The sequence below is a fragment of the Xiphophorus couchianus genome, chromosome 4, assembly GCF_001444195.1.
Source record: "Xiphophorus couchianus chromosome 4, X_couchianus-1.0, whole genome shotgun sequence".
Classification (NCBI taxonomy): domain Eukaryota; kingdom Metazoa; phylum Chordata; class Actinopteri; order Cyprinodontiformes; family Poeciliidae; genus Xiphophorus; species Xiphophorus couchianus.
Genome location: NC_040231.1, coordinates 6,368,474 through 6,388,201, shown reverse-complemented (window position 1 = coordinate 6,388,201; position 19,728 = coordinate 6,368,474). Strand labels below are relative to the sequence as shown.

The window sequence follows — 19,728 nt, the reverse complement described above, 5'->3', positions numbered from 1 at the left end:
TTCTCTATGTTTTCTTTCCCCCTTTTGTTGATCATGACTTCTTTTGTGATGTAAAGCCTCAGGAAGGGGTTTTGGGCCCTTTTCAGACTGATACAAGATATTATTCTATTAAGCATCTTTGGATTGGTAAGGGTGGGGTCGGGGCATAAAAAATGTCACAACATAAATCTGAAGGGGGTTAAAAACATTTTTTTCTGCATTTGATTTTCTCAGCAATGAAATTATCTCATCACAAAATAAATATGAATGTTTTGTTGTAAAACAAACTCAAAACAAGATCTGTTCAGAGAGGAAGGAGATAGTAATAAATGACTCTGTTTTATTTGACCTTTATCTTAAAAAGTAAAGCTCCTGGAAACATGAGTGATCATTTTTAAGAGCAATCGTTATGGAGAAGATGTTTGTTGTTGTAAGCTGTGTTTTCTTCTCATCTATTAAGGTTGGCTTAGTCTCTCTGGTTATGTGTCTCTGCAGCCATGTTACGAGCGAGTAAAGGACTGGCTAAACGACAACCTGGTGGCACTTTGGATCTTTGCTCTATGCACAGCTCTCACTCAGGTAATGACAGCTTTAAAAATTTATGTTTTTTGTAATAAACTTTGTCATGTTTTTGACATTAAAGCAGCTTAGACTATGACATGACTGAGTCTCACACTGTTGCAACATGAAGACTTAAACTAGGGGGTTTTGTGGATAGCCTCCTGAGGACCACATAGTGAGCTTGGCTTTGCGTAAAATTCTCTTATCTCCCCTGCAGCTGAGTGATTCGTGATGTGCTTCCCTAATCTGAGAGGATAGATACTCCATGTTGCCTAAAAACATCAAGTGCAGAATGCTCCCCTGATGCTGCAGGCTTATTTTCAGTCTATACCGTTTTTAGATAAATGAAAACCGGAAAGAACATGTAATTACTGCCAGATTTATCGCAAAGATCTGTGGTGTTTGCCAGCTGAGTCACAGCCTTATATCAGCCTGTTCTCATTTCCAGGGTGCCACATATTGTCGAAAGTAAAAGAATCTCCTGGTGTCACAACATTTGAACCAAACACTGTCTTGTTGATCAGCAACAACAAAACGTAACAAATTAAAAACATTGCTGGGAAGTTTAGATTGGGGCACCCTGAATAATAGTCTCTGTTATGCTTATGTAAAAATGCAATAACATAGTGGAACTACATCTTAATGTTATACATAATATGACTGTGCTTATAGTAGTTTATTGACAGGTTAGTTTCCAGAATCCTTGAGATGAGTTTTGAAGTTGTACCTTTGAGAGTCCATAAGCTGCAACTGAGATTTTACAAGGCATCTTCCATAATTGGCAGGGTATCCTCTTAAAATGTGTTAAATATTTTCCTAGAACCTCTTGGTTAGTTCCTACTAACCAAGAGGTTACTGTCCTGGACACTTTTGTGGAACAGTCTTATTTAATTTGTTCAGTTGCAACCTAGTATTTTCCAAAACTTACTGATTAAATTCCCAGAACTTACTTGCAGTGGTTTTGAAGTGACCTGACATTTTCTGAAACATAATTGGCACACCCTGAAATCATACCTACATTCCAGATTTTAAAGGTGATCTTTACAGAACGTACAACCTTTTTCCCAGAACTTTTAGGTTCCTGAAATGTAAAGAGTAGGTACAGGAAACAGACTCTTTCATTCAGTAACTTATGATCTACCACTATCAAAAGTTTTAAAGGTAACTTCTCAGAACTACAGTACACTGTTCCATAAAAAACAAGCTGTAAGTTCTGGAAAGTATTATGTAAGCTCTGGTAATGTAACCTGTTAGCTCCAAAAAGTAACCTCTAAGTTCCAGGTAAATACCCCAACAGTCTCCAGAAATTAGTTTGCGAGATCTGGATGTGTATTCTCTTACATTTAGACAAAGTTATCTAGAAGATAACACAAGAAGACAAGCATCTTGTCTGTTCTTGTAAAAGTAAGCTGTAATCTTCAGAAAGTAATCTGAGGTGTCAGTAAATACCTTGTAATTCTCCAGGTAAACAGTGTGTAAGTTGTTGGAATAGACTCTATGTTGAAGTAAATAAGCCTGTAACATCATGAAAGTCTGTTTGTCCAGTAAAAGCATCACTTAAGTTTGTAAACAACCACTGAATTTAAAATAAGGGACCTGCACATTCTAGGAATGAAAGTAATACATTTCTGTGAGGTCCCAAAAAGGTTGCAAGTCTGTATATCATGCATTATTTACTGTATGCTTTTCCTGTATGTGTATTGCAACCTTAAACTGTACTGTTTTAGGGTAAATTCTCTCTTCTATCTGACCTATTATTTCTTTCTTGAGTGTACAAGCGTCATCTTGAGAATATACACATACCGTACTCACAGCTTATTTTTCCTTTTTAAGTGCAACCTTGTACAATTGTGGGTGTTTTATGCTAGCATTGGTAATGCGTCTAGCTACAAGTCTGATTATAAAAGAAGGCTGCATAGAATTATTCCCACAATGTAAATAAGAAGCATACCCAAGTATGTTTCTCTTTTTTAAGAACATTATCACAGTTCTAGTTTATGAAGGTAGTAAAAGGCTTCATTTTAGAACCCCAAAATATTTATGACACAGTTTGTTTTCTAATGTTGCTATAACTTGGAGCATCTAGGGGAAAGAAACAGTATTCATGTTTTTTTTTTTACAATAAGCCCTGGTGCTTCTAGCCAAATGTAAGTGATAACCAAGGTGTGGCAGAACATTTTTAAAACTTGTTAGAGATCTTGTTAAGGCCACGGTTTAAAACTGACTCTCTGTTGAAAAATGTATGAAATAAAATGCTCAGGGACAATTCAATGAATGAAAAGAATGTTTATTTATGAGCAAAAACAATAGGCTTTCTTTCAAGGGTATTATTTAATTTATTTACACACTCAAACACACGCCCAGACTCAGATCATAGCAACACTGAGCATTTTAAAATTTAAAACAGTTTTTTTGTGAGAGATGTTTTGTGTCGAGATACGCATTTCTATTTTAGTTGTATTCCACAGTTTAAACCACAAAATTTTTGTGGAAGCTCTTTAAGACCTACACTCAGTTAAACACCAGTCAGATATTTTAAGGTTCATTCAATATGAACTTCAATTTCCTCTAACCTGTATAAACATACTAAAAAAATGAATGTATATCTAATAAACAACTTTACCGATCATACTCGTTCAAACAGAAAGTGGATATTAGTACTCCTCTTGTTACAATCCCAGGTTCTGCAGGGAAATTTAGAGTCTCAAGGTGTGTGTGGCTGTTACTTTGGCATATACCATCCATCTAAAACACTGTGGCAGAAAAGGCAACCCACTGACAAATGGAAACAGCACAGCTCTGACAGCAGGGGCTTCCCACAGCGGGACAACACGGCCCACCACACTGCTAAAACTGCTCAAACAGCTTGAGGAACAAGACAAGGAGCTTAAAGTATTCACCCAGCCTCCAAACTACCCGGGTCTCATCCAAACCAGCTTCCTACAGGGTGCACTGAAAAAAATAGCCAAATCTCACAGGACTCCAGAGTATTAACTGTTGACATCCTGCTGCTTAACAGTTCATGACACCCTCAGAGATCTGTTTATACCCCACGAATAAGAGCTGTTTTTAGCAGCATGCGAGCAAACTTAGTTTTTATGAAGTCAGCTATTGTAGTTTTAATTTAAGTTTCTGCTTCAGTTTTGACTTTTTATATAACTTTTTCTTCCATTTGTCTTCATTTCACTGGAAACTGTCAAACTTTTTGCTGCAATAAAATATGATAGATTGAGGTTTTTGCAAGTAAGTGGGAAAAAATTTACTTTCTTTCAAGTTGAAGAAAAATCAATAAAAATTGAGCTGACATTAAATTATCTTTTAAACTCGTCCAAAAATGCTTAGAAAGTTGAATAAGGTGTAAAAGGCCTTTAAGAGAGTTTGCGAAACCCATTTCATGATTCACTTCTTTAATCATTAAATTAAAGAACTGAATCATGACGTAAACCATATTAAATTGCCTTTTGTTGAAATGCTTTGTGAAAATAAAGTTGATTTGACTTAAAATGTTATCAATGTGATGTTGTAGAAAGATGAAAAAACTGCAGCTTTTGTAAGAAACCAAGTTTTATTTTGCAAAATTATGTTGGCTCAGGTTGCAGACTGAATCAGTCTGCATGAAGAGCTGAGACTAATCCTTCTGTTTGTATAACTCTAAATTTACCAAGAGTTAATAATTTTAAAACAATCTTATAATTTTTTTTCCAACTTGGATAAATGAAAGATTACCCTTAAATCATTAGAATTTAAATTTAGGAGATCTGCTGCTGTGTGTTCTGGTTGAATATACTGTCATGTTTTATCCTAGTGACACATGGACTAAAGGCACTAATGTATCCTTAAAAAACATTTGTTCCTAAAAAAAAAAAAAATCCACTGCAGTAAAAACAGCATGTTTTTCTCTGCTAACATATTTTACCAACATGTAAATATGGGTAATGTGCAGCATGCATTAGGAGAACCTTAGGCCATATTTAGGTATATTTATGGAAAATACACACTGCAAAAAGCATCCAGTTCTCCATGTGCTCTGCTTGCTTTAGAGATTAAGCAAACATAAATATCGAATGACAGCAAAAGAAAAAAGTGATTGCACTGCAGACTTTACAAATAAAGGGTAGGAATATGTATGCATGCATAATTCTGTAATTTATTTTGTTTATTTAATTTAATCATTTCTTATTTATATAGTGACAAATTAAAACAAAATGCTATTTAGGGCACTCACTTTACAAAGTGAGTTATTTAGAATTTAATTCAAATTCAGTTCAGATCAGTTTAATATATTCCAGTATAATCAATAGTCAGATTCGGATCCAATGACATTCTAACTTCATTATACTGATTATACACAGTAATGCAAATTGCTAATGTGTTATCTCTCCAAGAAAGACCAGCTGACTGAGTCAAGTCATTGACTCAAATCTTTCTACTTTTCCAATATAGAAAGCCATTATACAAACCATATGATTATTTTCATTGGAAGTGCTTCACATACAGAGGTTAATGAAGTGAACTCCACTAAATTAAGTCTTTCCTTTGATGGCAGAATTACTCTGGTGCACTGAGGACAGTCTGTCCCAGCTGGGAGTTGCATTAAGTGAGAACTGCCACTCCCAGCAGGTAAAGGGCAAACTGTGCACAGCTGTTCCTCAGTAATAGGAACTAAAACTCCAACTTGTATTTATTGATTGAAAATAACAGAATGCACTGACAGAGAGCAGACGCACATTTATATTTTGTGTTTAGAAACACAGTCCTGACCCTGAGTACATCTGACAGATTTAATGGTTCATTTTGCAGTTGCTTAGTATTGGGCCTCATGAAAATGGAAGTGTGGGTCTCACCTCATTACAGGAAACTACTTTTTGTCATTTATATACCTGCTGGGGTAGTAATAGAAAGTCATATTTAAATTGTAAAGCAATCACAAATATGGCTCGCTGCAAAAAGAGTTCAATTTGCTCAAATCTGCTACACTTCAAGTTATTTTGTCATGATGTGTGGCTGCACTGTACTGAGCTGAAAAGCCTAACCGATAACAAGGAATGCAAAAAAGCCATTAGCTGGAAATCTGATATGAGACACATTAGTAATATGTTAAATGCTGCAATGGTCCAATGGCATAAAATAAATCAATGTGCCTCTTTGCACTGCTTTGTAAATAAAGAAATAAAGCAGATAGTGTGGGTGAAAAATTGGAACAGACTCAAGTTAATAGCACATCTTAAGGAATCCTTACTTTTTCTTTTCAATATTTTACTTAGATCTATTATCTATATTTTCCATTTCTCCATCCATTTTCTGTTCACCCTTTGTCCCTAATGGGGTCCGGAGGTGCTGGTGCCTATCTCCAGCTACGTTCCGGGCGAGAGGCGGGGTACACCCTGGACAGGTCGCCAGTCTGTTGCAGGGCAACACAGAGACATACAGGACAAACAACCATGCACAGACACACACACACTCACACCTAGGGAGAATTTAGAGAAACCAATTGACCTGACAGTCATGTTTTTGGACTGTGGGAGGAAGCCAGAGCACGCATGCACAGGGAGAACATGCAAACTCCATGCAGAAAGACCCCGGCCGCGAATCGAACCCAGGACCTTCTTGCTGCAAGGCAACAGTGCTACCAACTGCGCCACTGTGCAGCCCTATCTATATCTATATTTTTTTTTTTCAAAATTAAAGAGCACAGATTTTACTAAAGAGCATAAATTATTTTTTTACTATATGGAAAAGGTCTCCAAACCTACAGAATAAGGGTTTAGAAATATTTCTTTCTTTATTACTTCCTTTTATTCTTTTTTCTTTAGCACCCACAGATACTTTAATGTAGGTTGCAAATAATTCCAAAGCTTGTAAATTGAGTAAGCTGCATTAAAAAGCATCTTAAAAAGACAAAACCGACATTATTAGAACTTGGAGTGTGAATAACGCAATGATTTTCTTTACAAAAAATGCAAAAATAGTGAAATTTATCATTTATAAAAACTGATCACATTGTAGCAGCATGTAGATGATATTTTCATTGAAAATTACATTCAATAAAACTAAAGAACTCAAACATCCATCGTGCACACCTGCTTGTCCTTACAGGGTCCCAGGGCAGGTGGAGTCTACCTCCAACAGTCATTAGCTGAGAGGCAGGATACAGTTTGGACAGGTGGTCAGTCATCACAAAGATACATCCACACACACACTAATATGGTATAGCTAAGAGCAATTTTAGAAAGACCAGTTCGTTTCTGGTTTGTGAGGGATCTGGAGTACCCAGAGGGAACCCAGGCAGGCAGGGGAGAAGACTCAATGTTTTCTACTAGGTCAGAATTAAAAAATATAATTCAACCAAATAGAAGAAGATAAAGGTTCTCTGGAGATACTAATTGTTTAAAGAATCAATGAATGCTTTAGAAATTTGCTTGGCTAGATTCTCCTCTTATTGTGATCTAAGAAATGTTTGGGATGCATCACTTTCAGAAAATTATTTTTCTTTTGTCATTTATGGTTAACCAGCAATATTACAAAATACAAAATGATCCAAAGATCTCCTTTTATGTCCACCGCAGCCGTCTTCAGAGACATGTGATTCCATTAATCCCTGCTTTTTCTGTGTTTCTGCAGATCCTGGGTCTGGTCTTCTCTATGACAATGTTCTGCCAGGCAGTGAAAGTAGAGACTTTTTACGCCTAGCGATCGACTCCTTTGCCCTTCAGAGTGCTTGGATTGTTTCTCATCTAAAAGGGACTCATAAACCTCCCAACCTTGCGTCCTCCACTTTCTCCATTGAAAAACTTTTTTTCCTAAGCTTGTCCTCTCTATGACATTTGCTCTCAGATGTCACCAGTTCACAGTGCTCCTGCTATCGACCAGCGCAGTGTCAGTGTTATCTCTCATTCATGTTTTGCTCCGTGTTAAAAGCTAATTTTTTGTGATATATTTTATCAAACAGTATTATGAACATGTATAAAACAAACGTAACCCTTTTTTAAATATGTGTTTTGTTTAAATTATTTTCAGGTTTGTATGTATTTTAAAAATAGGAGCTTCAGCTGAGAAAAGCGCACCGGGTTTTGTGCTGCAAGTGCATGTCTCCTGCGATGATGTGAATTAAATGTTTTGACTCGACAGATCGGCGCTCGTCGTGTTTTCATTCCTAAAGCAGCAAAAACTGAATTTCTTTAATGTGCATTTCCATTAAACCCCCCAGCTGACAAACAAGAATAAAAATGGAAATTTGTCAGGAAGCAACGCTTAAAATGGTTAATTCAGTCCCTCTGCTGAGACACTCCAGATTCATTAAAACATTTTGTAATTACCAGACTAATCACACATTAATTCGATACGTTTAACACACTTGCTCTGAATCCTGTGGCTTATTTATTAGCTGCATTTACATGGAACGTGAGGATTGCACCAAGTCTCAGTCAAAGAATTTCAATGAGCTGTGCAGTGGCAGAAGCCCTGAGACTGGCCTGGGGCAGTTTCCCCCCAGCACCAATCACAGCTGAAATGACAAAGACTCATCTACACTCTTTGAAGTCTCCTCTGGCCCTTTTTGTGACTCCCTAAGTTTCTTTTTTTTTTTCTTAAATTTCCTATCTTGGGCAGTCAAGCATAATCTAGCCAGTGAGTACACCAGAGACGCACTTTGATTAAATTGGCCCATAGGAGAGAAAATGCTTTAGTGTTTTCTGCCTCAGTTTGAAGTCCAAGTACTGCAGGTGCTGGACCTCTTTCTTCATTTGTTAAGCGTTTCCTTCAATGGCTTCTCTCTTTTAATGCCTCCAAACTATATGGGCCTCAAAGAGCAGAAGTTTAAGTGCAATCAAACTGTAGAAACTTTTCAAATTCCTCCCTAAAGTCAAACTGAGTATGTTTAATCTTTTGGCAGAAATGAAACAAAGAACATTCCAGGACTTTTTATTATTTTAAATAGCTAACCATCCACAAAAAAAAGATTAAAAAAGGGTGATTTTAGGGGAGGGGGGTATGTATCTTCTGAACAATTGGATAGAGAGAACTGAAGACAATCCAAGAGGCAAAACCTTTCACAATACAGCAAGGTTATCTCAAGGGAAGCAATAGATAATATCTCCTCGTTAGTATTGTGGTGAGTATATCCGCCTGTCACGCAGGAGACTGGGGTTCGATTCCCCGACGGGGAGTGAAGTTTGTTTGAGGTCCCTCTTGAAAATGAGATCTAGATCTCAACAGGGTTTACCTGATTAAATAAAGGAAATAATATATTTGGGAGTACAAACACATCCAAACTTATTTTAGAATGAGAAGAGCAGACCAAAATTAGAATCAGAAATGACCCATAACTCAACCCTATTAAAAATGTACAGACTACGTTTAAAAGTTGAGTTTCTGTCTTGGAAAGCAACCAATTAAAATGAAATTTACAATTTCTCACATGTCCAACCAGAAATAATATGGGCCCCAAAAGGTGTGAGATATTCCATAAATCAGAAACATTAAGAGCTCACACACAAAAAAAGGTGTGTGGTGTACAATAAATCAGAAAAAACTTGCAAAATAGTGCTGTAAAATAGCTTTTACAGTTTAATTCTATAGATGGGAGTGGATGCTTTAGGAAAACATTTGAGCAAAATGTGAGACGATCTGAAAAAAAAGGACCTTCCAAAGTGACAATGACCCAAAACATATCAGTAAATTCAGCAAAGACCATCTGAATTCATAAGATTCAGAAATGGAAAATCTTTTTTCAAGTCAAAGCCCAGATTCTAAGAAGTTATTTGAGCCACAAGTGAGAACACCGGCACAGTGTCTTAATTTAACCCAATTTTCACAAAATATATCTTACTTTTTTAGTTTCTATGTATAATTAATTACTTACATCTTTGCATGTAGATATCATTTTTAGAGTAAATTGTATATAAAATACAGTATAATTAGACAATGTGATTCTCATTTTTTAAAGTCTTGTTTATAATATTACAATCAGTCCACAGCGGAAATAGAACAGTTGGAACACATTGCTAAATGCACAAATATAAGATGAATATCATTTGAACAATGAGTGAATTGAAACTTCTCACCAGAACTGTAGTGTGGATGTAGAAGGATAGTCTTCCTTTTTTCTGTTGAAACCGTATTCATCTCAGTACTTATTGTTCACATATATTTCCACCCATTCATATCTGTTCATGGTTTTCCACCCACAGAAAATGAAGATTCGGAGGTTTTAATTAGACTCTTCCTCTCTGAGCCTATATGGCTTCCTGCTGGTTGCCAGTTCACAAGAGTGACCTAAAAACACTGTACCTCCTGCTGATTTTGCTTTAGGGAGTTTCCACTGTACCCAATGATCAAGTCGTGATTATGCAGAGTATTATTATCACTGATGAAAAGAAATCACACTCCATTATGTTATATGGTAATATGTTCTTTCTTATTTTTTTCAATAGAAGTAAATGATCCTGCAACAGGGTTTATTACCAATTGTGTCAAGCTAAATTTTTCCACAATGTTTCCAACAGACTCGAGAATAATTTATGCTATTATTTGAAGTGGGAGGGATTTTTAAGTCAGTCTACATTCCCTTCCAAAAGTGTTCATACCCCTTGAACCTTTCTCTTATTGTTTCAAGTTAAACCTGTTCCAATCTCATTTCACTTCACAGTTAATTATTGTAATCATAGGTGACAGACCAACATACTTTGTGATCATACATGGTTTTACTTTTTTTTACTAAAAGTGGTGCATGTATTTGTGTTAAGTTTCTCTGGGTCAATATGTTGTGCTGAATTTACATTTGCAAGCTACTTTGTGTCAGTCTATCTCATAAAACCAAAGTAAAAATATTGAAATTCATAGTTGCAACATAAGCCTATTTCTGCAAGGCACAATCTAAGCTTTTACTAAAGGAAAACCCCACTAAAGCTTTATATTATATAAGAAAATGTCATATTGAAGATGTGACGCATGAATGTGAAATGCACATCTTTGGTGTTTGCTGCAGAGCACAGTAAAGCCTCTGTAGGAAACTGATATTCAAATATTAATCAAGTCCTGCTTCCTCCTCCAATGTTTTATCTATCATTAGCACACATTCACACATCTGTCATGTCCGCATCATGTTTGTGTTAAACAGAACCACAAAACCATGTCTCATATTTCAGCTGTCCTTTCACTTCATTTTAAGATCACTTTATGTCACAATATCTGATTGAATGAAGGCAGGAAAGACAACAACGTCGCCAACAAAATGTCAAAGGAATGCAAATTTAACAATCAATAAAAGATTCAACATAGCAGTGAGAAAGGGACCCATGACTATGCAAGATCACAGCTGGATGTATTCTGTTTAACATGTAAATGAATCTAGAAATGTGTGTTTTAGATACAAAAAATGAGAGAGGGTGAGGCTGTCTTTTCATTGTTGTTGCTTTACGTAACTTTTACAGGACAAAACACATCCCCTATGTTGCGAATTATATACTGGATACCAAGGCTGTCAGATTGCATGCATTGGTTTTAGAGATTTCATTAAATATACCCTTTGCATCTTTGCTTCCTTCAATTGTTCTTATTAAGACATAAGTCCGGTTTATTCTCAAAGCTGCCAAATGCAGGGTTTCACAGAGTTAGCATTATGAAACAATGAAAACGGATATCTGTGGGCTTACTGTGGAGGATAAAACATGTTCTACAAAACTTGACAACAGAAGACTTAACCAGTTTGGTTCGTGCTGCCTGTCACTGTGTCCTCTTCTTGCCAATAGTAGCTCAGTTACTGTGACAGTAGAAAGAAAAATAAACTATTCTGGTGTTGAGAATTTTCCTTGAATGACCAAGAAATGAGTAACAGAGTAAAAAAGAAAGAGAGAATGAAAAGAAAGGTACACATAAGTTAAGGTTTCGAGACAATACAACCTGAGGATGAATGGATTTCTGAGCATCTCTAATGGACTCATGCTTTTATTACGTTTTCTGTGCAGGCAGAACTCTTTTGAGAAGACACAATGAGAGAAAATTAGGTGTAAAATGACTGCAGAGATGGAAAAAAAAATGCACAAGGACACAAAAAGAAATCTCAAAATACAAAGTGACTATTGCAGGACTTACGATGACCACAGAGAGAAAAATCTCATAAAATAGACAAATTAATTACAAGAACATATAAATGTTTAAAAAGAAAGGACTAGATTGATTTAAAATTGTTGGAATGATGCTATAATAGAAACACTAAGTGATAAGAAGGAGATCTAACTGAGTAGAAATGTGTGTTATAATACCAGACAGAATCCAAAACTGCTCGTCCCATTTGTGTATGAGATATTATGATCTCTAATCCTATGACTTTTCATTTTTAGGGATCTAAAAAACTTATAAAAATTAACAAAATTCAGCTTCCTTAAACATGTACGGTACTCAAAGAGGCTGTGTTTAAAACAAGTATTTGGACCCCTGCAGATTTCTTGCTTTTCTGCAGTTCTTCTCTGTCCCACATAAATATTTCAGATCATCGACACAATTTGTATATTATACAGAGATGAAGAGCCACTTTTGATTGATTATTTTATTGATTGCGGAAAAAAAACAAACATTACAACAACAACAACAAAAAAAAAACTGATACTTTAAAAAGTATCTCGTAAACAGCTGGTTAAATCAGCCTTTGCTATCACTCTGGAGGAATTGAATTAATTCCAAATCAAGGTCCCACTACGTAACATTCATTGAATTTAAGGCTGAACTTTCTCTAGGCCACTCCAAAATATCTATTCTTCAGAATCATCTCAATATGACGAGCTTCTTCTGAAATGCTATGTTAGTTTTAACCCAATGGCATTGACACACACACGCACACACAACCCCTACAGAACATCTTCTCAGAAACCTCGGGATTTATGATACAGTTTGGCTAACAGGGAGGAAGGGGTTGCAAAGTCTTGTGCATTCATGAGACTTTGGAACTGTCTCATGTATGCATGTAGAGCATGCAGTGCTTTAGATGTTGTTTTAGGCTCTTTTGTGACAGATATGCCACATCAGTGAAGAAAATTTTACCAGGACAGCCCTTCCAAAGAACGTTCCCCTGTGGCATGTTGAGTTTTGATGTACAGAAATATGATGGATTGCTTTTTCAGATCTTTTAGCCTTCTTTATCTTCTATTTGAGTGACTCTTTGATTTTATGGGTCTGATAGGAATCAAGATTGGGTGTATGTGATACTAAAAGTGAACATGACTTTTTAAAAAATGTTTTTAATCACAGTTAACAGACTGATTTTTTTTTTACTGTAGAAGTAGTAGTAATAAACTTCATTCAGCCAGGGACAATGTACAGCTCAAACATAAAGCCACTTTTGTAGTCATACGAAACATTGAAAGCTCGTCACATTTCAGCCACATTCACAAATCCTCAGACATCCATACACTAATATACAGATTGGTTGGCAACAGTAATTGCCTTGGGGCCAATGGACATATGGTAGGAGGAAGCTGGAATCAAACCCATAACAACTCTTCCCACAGCCCTCCCAGTAAATTAATGATTTAACAAGGGGCAAATTGCTCTTTTCCATAGAGCTAGTTTATTTGCTGTAGTGACACCAATTCATGAAATGTTTAATGATGTGACTTGACAAGGGTCTCTTTATCCACCTGTGTACTGGCTCCTTTAGTCACACCAGTTTCATGGACAGACTGGAAACAAAAACATTGAACCCTTGAAATCACCTCAACAACCTGAAAATAGCAATCCAGCTCTTGAAAGTGTGCGCATCAATCATGAAACAAGCATGAAAAGTCTCGCCGAGGCCACAGGCATATGAACTGCAGCTGCTTACCTCACAACAAACCCCTCTCGAGAAACCCCAGCTCCAGCTCTCATCCCTCTGTTACTTCTCAAATTCACCTCACTGCTTCAGCAGATCTCTGTTTCCTTTCCACGCTGTCTTATGCATTATTCACAAGCGTGTTCGCAGGCTTTCTCCCCATCTTGTGCTTGATCAATAAAACATACCTGCTCACTTGCTCCCTCACCTTGCCATCCTGGGATCGCTCCCAAACCCAAACCTGGGAGCCCTTTCTGGACGGATAAAGCGGCATAAATGGATAGCCTTTTCAAACTGGGAGAAATGGCTTTAATCTAGGTCGTCACTTGTCAGTGTGAGCTGTGTTTCTAATTTGGAGAGACAGGGAGTCCCTATGTTTCCCACTTGATTTGGGTTGTTTTACTGAAAAAACATCCAAAAAAGTGTTGAAAACTTCTGAAAAATAGGCTATTTGTGCTTATGTGACGCGATATGAAGTGGAAACACAATACAGAATATTAAATCAGCCAGTAGAGAACTAACAATGTCAGGTTTGGTCAATGTTGTAGAAAAGGGAGAACAAACTGAGCCCTTAAAAGATTTTATACATATCTGAAAGGTATTTCATCAAATATAACAGACTTGACTAAATTAAGCAACATATTCTTTCACCTTCACTGTCAATTCCAAGCGGTTAATTCTCCATTTGTATTCATATTATGATCTTTGTTCATAGAAGAAAGGTAAACCTGACAGAGCTGATCATTTTTTGAACTTTATATGATGGTAATAAAATCCCCCTGGGGTATATTGCAGCTAAATGGAATTGGCCATCTATCACCAGGGAGGCTGACATTTCAGATTCCTTCCCTCAGAATGAGAGAAAAAAATCTCCGTTCAGCGTCCATTTGTTGTAATGGGAGGCTTGACTATGACCAATCAATAATGCTGCATCATGTTGGTGGGGAGGCCATAGCTTGCTGCTAAAAATCCCTTCTATTGTTCTATTTGGAAAATGGCTGCAGGTTCCTGAAGATTAGGATCTGATTGTGCATTTCATTCACATTAATTCAGGAGGATCCATAAAAGTAGGATAATAATGACAGATTAATTTGTAACAACTCATTTGAGCTGAATGAACAGAAACTTGAATAAATCACTTTTGAGGCTTTTATACAGGTTCAGATGAGTCAGGCTGCTCCTACATGGATCTCTGGGAAGTTCAGCCTCTGCTAACAAATTATTTATCTATTATCAGTCGATCACAATTAATTACCCATAACTTTCTTCTAAGCTGTAAATGATAAAAGTCATGGTTTTATGTGAAATACTCTCTCACACAGCTAAACAGTGCTTCCTTGGTGTGTCATGTTTTAGAGCACTTATATCAGTTTCTTACTCTTTAATTTTTTATTTAAAGCAAACGTCTTGGCTGGAAAAGCACTGTTGGAACTGATAAGCTTAAAAAATGACTGCTCACCATTTAAAAGTGACAGTTCATCTGTTAGTATTGTGCTAAGTCTTTCACGGCTCGCTGTGATTGAGGCTAAATGTTTCCTTTTCACCTGTTGTTTTTATGTTTTTATACTCAACAGTTTTGGTGTAAAAAAGTTCAGTCCTTAATTAAACTGTAGGCGGTTAATGGTGACTCTATGATATGCCGGATATAAAACTCAATAAAGATAATATTTTATCTTCAGCAATAAATATTATAATGCTGTGGTGAACCATCCCAGCCTTCAAAGTATTCAGAAAAAGCCTTGAGTAGATGTAGAAATAAAGAAATAAATGCAATCACAAAATGATTAGAGTAGTTTTGGGTTAGGAAACAACATGACAACATCCAGCACTTCTGGTAAACACAGTGCACAAAAGGCTTAAAATAAATGGCAGTTTGGTGACCCCAAGATGAAACGTTTTCCTGCAATTTTGTAAGAGTAAACTGTAGAAATTTCCCCTCTCTACTGCAGGACTGGTGGCAAGATAAATGTAAGTTCTCCTCCAGTCTTGTCTGAAACAATCCTAATCCTTTTAAACGTTTAGATTATTGCTTTTAATGACTGTAAGCAAAAGTGTAGGAAAGAAGATATTTTGTTGCCATTTTATGGCTCATAAAGAACAGCTTGTATCTGCTGTGCTTGAATGCCATGTTCTCTAATTTTGCCCATTTGGAAGAGTTGAAGAGTAGGGCTGAACAACATGACGATCCAAATTCTTGAAGAATTAGAAACATTCTTTGCATTTCAATTCTAAACTCATGCTCAGATGCAAATGTTTTGTTTTTCTAACTTTCTTTCATACAGGAAAATTGTGATGGTGGTTTTACCGTGAAAATTTGTGATCACTGGTGAGCTCAGGTTTAAAACAAAGTGCAGGATTTTTGCACTTGTCAAAGTAAATTACATCACATCCTTTGATAAATGCCGCTCAGGGCAGTTCCTACATAAATCTTCAAATGGAAATGATGAGGACTGATGTGGTGGACAGAGAACTCAGCCTCATAGTATGATAGTCAGAAAAGAGAATCCTGGACACGCTGGTTTCCATCTTGAATAGGATAGTTACTGGATCCAGCGGTGAATTTAGGGACAGAGTTTTGTTCAAGTCCCGTTTAACAGAATGAAAACTGTTCTCTATTCTTTGAACATTTTACTTTAAAATATAAAAATGTGAAGATGACTCTTAAAATTGCAATATTTCAAGCAAGAATGAGTTTGCTTTTCCAGTTTGTAATTTTCAGTCTAAATAGACATCTGCCTATTTTTCAGTTTCATATACTGTTTGCATTTCTTTAATAGCTTTATTTTTTCGTCTTGCAGAGAATTACCTTCAACCTGAACACAGACAACACTGCTTTTCAATTTACAAATAGCATCTGATTCTCTGATTGTTCTGTATGCAAATAGGCTCAACTGTGTGATATTTTAAGTTTGTTTATCTAAATTAAGTTTTTGAGTGCTTCTATGTTGATGTTTGAATGTTTGAATAGCCATCCAAGAGCTCTGACAAACTGAAGGATAAACTGAAAAAAAAATTCAAAGTTCCAACAACCATTTTCATTTATTTACAAAGAAATTCATGCTTAAAATTAGAGTCAATTCAAACATATATAAATGCAAATAAGAACAGATTTGATAGGAAAAGATCCAAACAGAAACGTTTTGTTAAATTTAAATGGAAACACTTTTGAAGCCACCGTCCCGCATTTTGCTGAAATAGCAAAAATCCTTTATAAGATAAGGCGATAAACAGGTTTCCTAACATTTATTGTGTTCCCACATTTTATGATGAACTGAATTTGCTTCCTGGCCTAGTTTCACTTTTGAGTGACCGTGCATGAAGGAAAGTCAGACTTGGCAGCTGCTGTGGCGGGTGACCATCTATCAAACGCTGACTGCTTTTGTTTAAATATCCACCAATCAACTGACACAGCAAATTGCAGTTCAATTTGTAAGCAGTGGAAAATAACTTCTAGATGAATTAAAATGAGGTTTTTCAAGCCAAAAGGCAGGAAACACCAGAATGCTGGCCACATTAATAGTCTTCTAATTGTTTTTCCACTGTGTGGTCCTGGAGCAACCTTTAGTTCAAAAACTTCAGACACATGAACTCTCACTTTTTATGCTTAGGTGTGATGTCAACAGCAATAATTGTGTTGTTGGTGAGCTCAACAGGACGCCGTGGTCTGCTGAAAGCGGAAGAGACTTTACCTCATTAGAAATCCCCATAAAGTGTCAATTGAAGCTCTCCTAATTGGTTTTCCAGGAGAGACTGTGTAACAGTAATAAGAGCTGAAGTTATTAGGCAGATCACAACAGGACTGTTAAATTTTTTGTTGCTCCTCCTTTAGTGACACTGAGGATTTGTGAGTTAAATTTTTAATTATAGTTGTCAATTATTATAATTTGTAAATATCAAACTTCCTTTTACTGTAAAACTGATTATTGATTTGTAGAGAGGAAATTACTTGGCTGTATTTCTGTTTTAATTTGAAAATGTGTTAAATATTATTTTACAGAAACAGCTTTGGTTATTATCTTGAATTAGTTATTATATGTGTCCACGGAAAAACATTAAAAGCCTGACATTTTCTTTAGAACAATAAATGCCTTTTGTGCACTCACATAACAAATAACCCATTAAAACCAAATCTTTCTGTCAATACTAGACAAAAAAAACTATAAATCATATATTTTTTCACTTTATGGAAGGTTAAAAACTGTTGTCACTTTTGCAGTGCCGTGCAAAATTAACTTTGAACTTTTGTCACATTTATGCAGCAGCTTTACTGTTACAAAGTTCTTTACACCCAATCAAATTTACAAATGACTTTACATTCATGCATTGACACACAAAATGGTAGGCAATTTGGGGTTAAGTGCACCCTCTAACAAGATGAAGCTGGGATCAAATATGAAACACTCAAGTTTTCAAGTTTTTCCTCAGTTTCTCATTTGGATTTATGTCTGGACTGATTTGACCATTCTAAGTTGTAGATAGTCTTCCTTGGTTGTAAGGATGTTGTTTGTACACTAATATTTTCCTAGAAGCCTTCTCAACAGGCTGAATCAGAGCCACAAATTTTATTTTCATCATCTGTTTCCTTGCACATAACATTCATTCTCTGATTTTTGCTGACATATCACATAAAATCCACTTTTACCAATCACTCCATGTTGAGCCACTAGCTGCACTGGAAATGTAAACTTCTGGTAACCTTACTCTATGACCTCAGCAGAGACAGCACTGAATGATTCAAACTTCCTCCCATCAGTCAGCAGGACAAAGAATGACCTGCAGGTTGATGTTAGGTAAGAGACCAGTGTGACCTCTTATCTAATATTTATGCAGTTGTGCACCTGCAGGCTGCTTGACAAATCCAAATGCACAATTTTGGTGCGCTGTTAAATTTTTTAAACATCCTTAAATGAGAAGGGGTCGTGGCTTTTGTCACAACAAATTCATCACTGTAGAAAGAAAGATGCACACTGAAATATTGTATTTAGTCTGCTAGTGGACTGGTTGTTCACTGTACATACAAAAATAGATCCTAGATTCTGAATTATTTATTTCTTTTAGCTCAACGATTTATTACTTAAAGGAAATGTCCTTTGGAAGCACCTCATTAAAGTTAGATGGGGACAGAACATGCCCTCCTACAAGTTATATTTAGTCAATTAACTTTTATTAAAGGGTGTTTGCAATTAAAACTTTCCTTTCAGTGTCTGATCAAATGAAAACTAAACTGTTTAACAGAGAAAATAAAAAAATCTTTTGCATGAAAATAAAAATTAAAAAAATTGTTGTGAACCTGTGGAAATTTATCAAACATGTTATATAACTTAGTAAGGCAAGGCTAGTGGTGATGTGGCACATCTGTGGTTACCTTAAAATACATATTGAGACTGACCATCATATTTAAAATTTCTATTCAGTTGATTAAATAAACATTACTATGTGACACATGTAACAAATCTCATTGCTAATGTACCAGTACTTCTTGCTCTTTTTTCTGCACTAACATTCAATCTAAAACAGTTTGATAAAGTTTCCGTCTTTGTTGATCTATGCTGAAATCATTCTCTGCACAGTGCAGTATTGTGGGTGTTCAACCAATACAAACTTGTGTGCTATTTCTCCAAAGGCTTTGTTGCTGAACATTGCTCAAATGCTGATTGTCCATTTGAAGCAAACAAAACATGACTTCATCAAAAACAACACAAAGTGCAAGAAAAAATTAAAAGTAAGATGCACATCTAAAACCAGACAACTGCTACACTCCATTTTTTTCTCTGAAAGTTTCTGATGTCTCTCCCTAAGGAGAGTAAAACAGCAGTCAACATTAGCAAGGGAAGACTAAATACCAAATAATTTCACTTATTTCTGACTCAAAGTGGTATCCACACCCTGAACAGTAAGTGGACATGTTCCCACAGCTGCAGTCTCTGGTGTCAGTAACTTTCTACATAAATATCAATAAATAATATATAGTTAAAAGAAGAGAAGCTAGTAGAAATGGTTCTGGCTGCAGCACTGTAAAGCAAATTACCAACCAATTCATCATTGTGAGGAAATATAATTAAAAATTATATTCAAACCTTGATCACTAATATAACTAGCAATTCACAAACATGAATAAAAAGTAAATACTATGCATATTGGAAAGATTTTAGAATGCAAATGCAAAACAGATACTCAACCATATTATTTTTGGTAATTTGTTTTGTATATAAGTGTCTGTGTCTGTTAGACACAAAATATGTGCTAAAGAAATATATATTTAGATCGGTTTTCTCTATGCCTGGTGCAAATTATAATAATTAATTATATTTTTCTCAGACAAAAAACACACAAATGATATGTTCTATTCCAAATATTAATTCTAATAATTCAAAGTAATCAGA

At 35.8% G+C, this 19,728-nt stretch overlaps 1 protein-coding gene across 4 annotated transcripts in view; it reads left to right on the top strand.

Moving 5' to 3' along the window:
• The window catches only part of tspan4a (tetraspanin 4a), a 171,504-nt gene extending 163,835 nt beyond the window's left edge, over positions 1-7,669 (top strand). For all 4 annotated transcript variants that reach the window (XM_028015197.1, XM_028015198.1, XM_028015196.1 and 1 more), the window contains 2 exons: positions 475-558; positions 7,162-7,669. In XM_028015197.1, the coding sequence (XP_027870998.1) occupies positions 475-558; positions 7,162-7,230 (153 nt within the window). In that variant the 3' untranslated portion in view covers positions 7,231-7,669. The remainder of the gene's footprint in view (positions 1-474; positions 559-7,161) is intronic.
• The last annotated feature ends 12,059 nt before the right edge of the window (positions 7,670-19,728 follow it).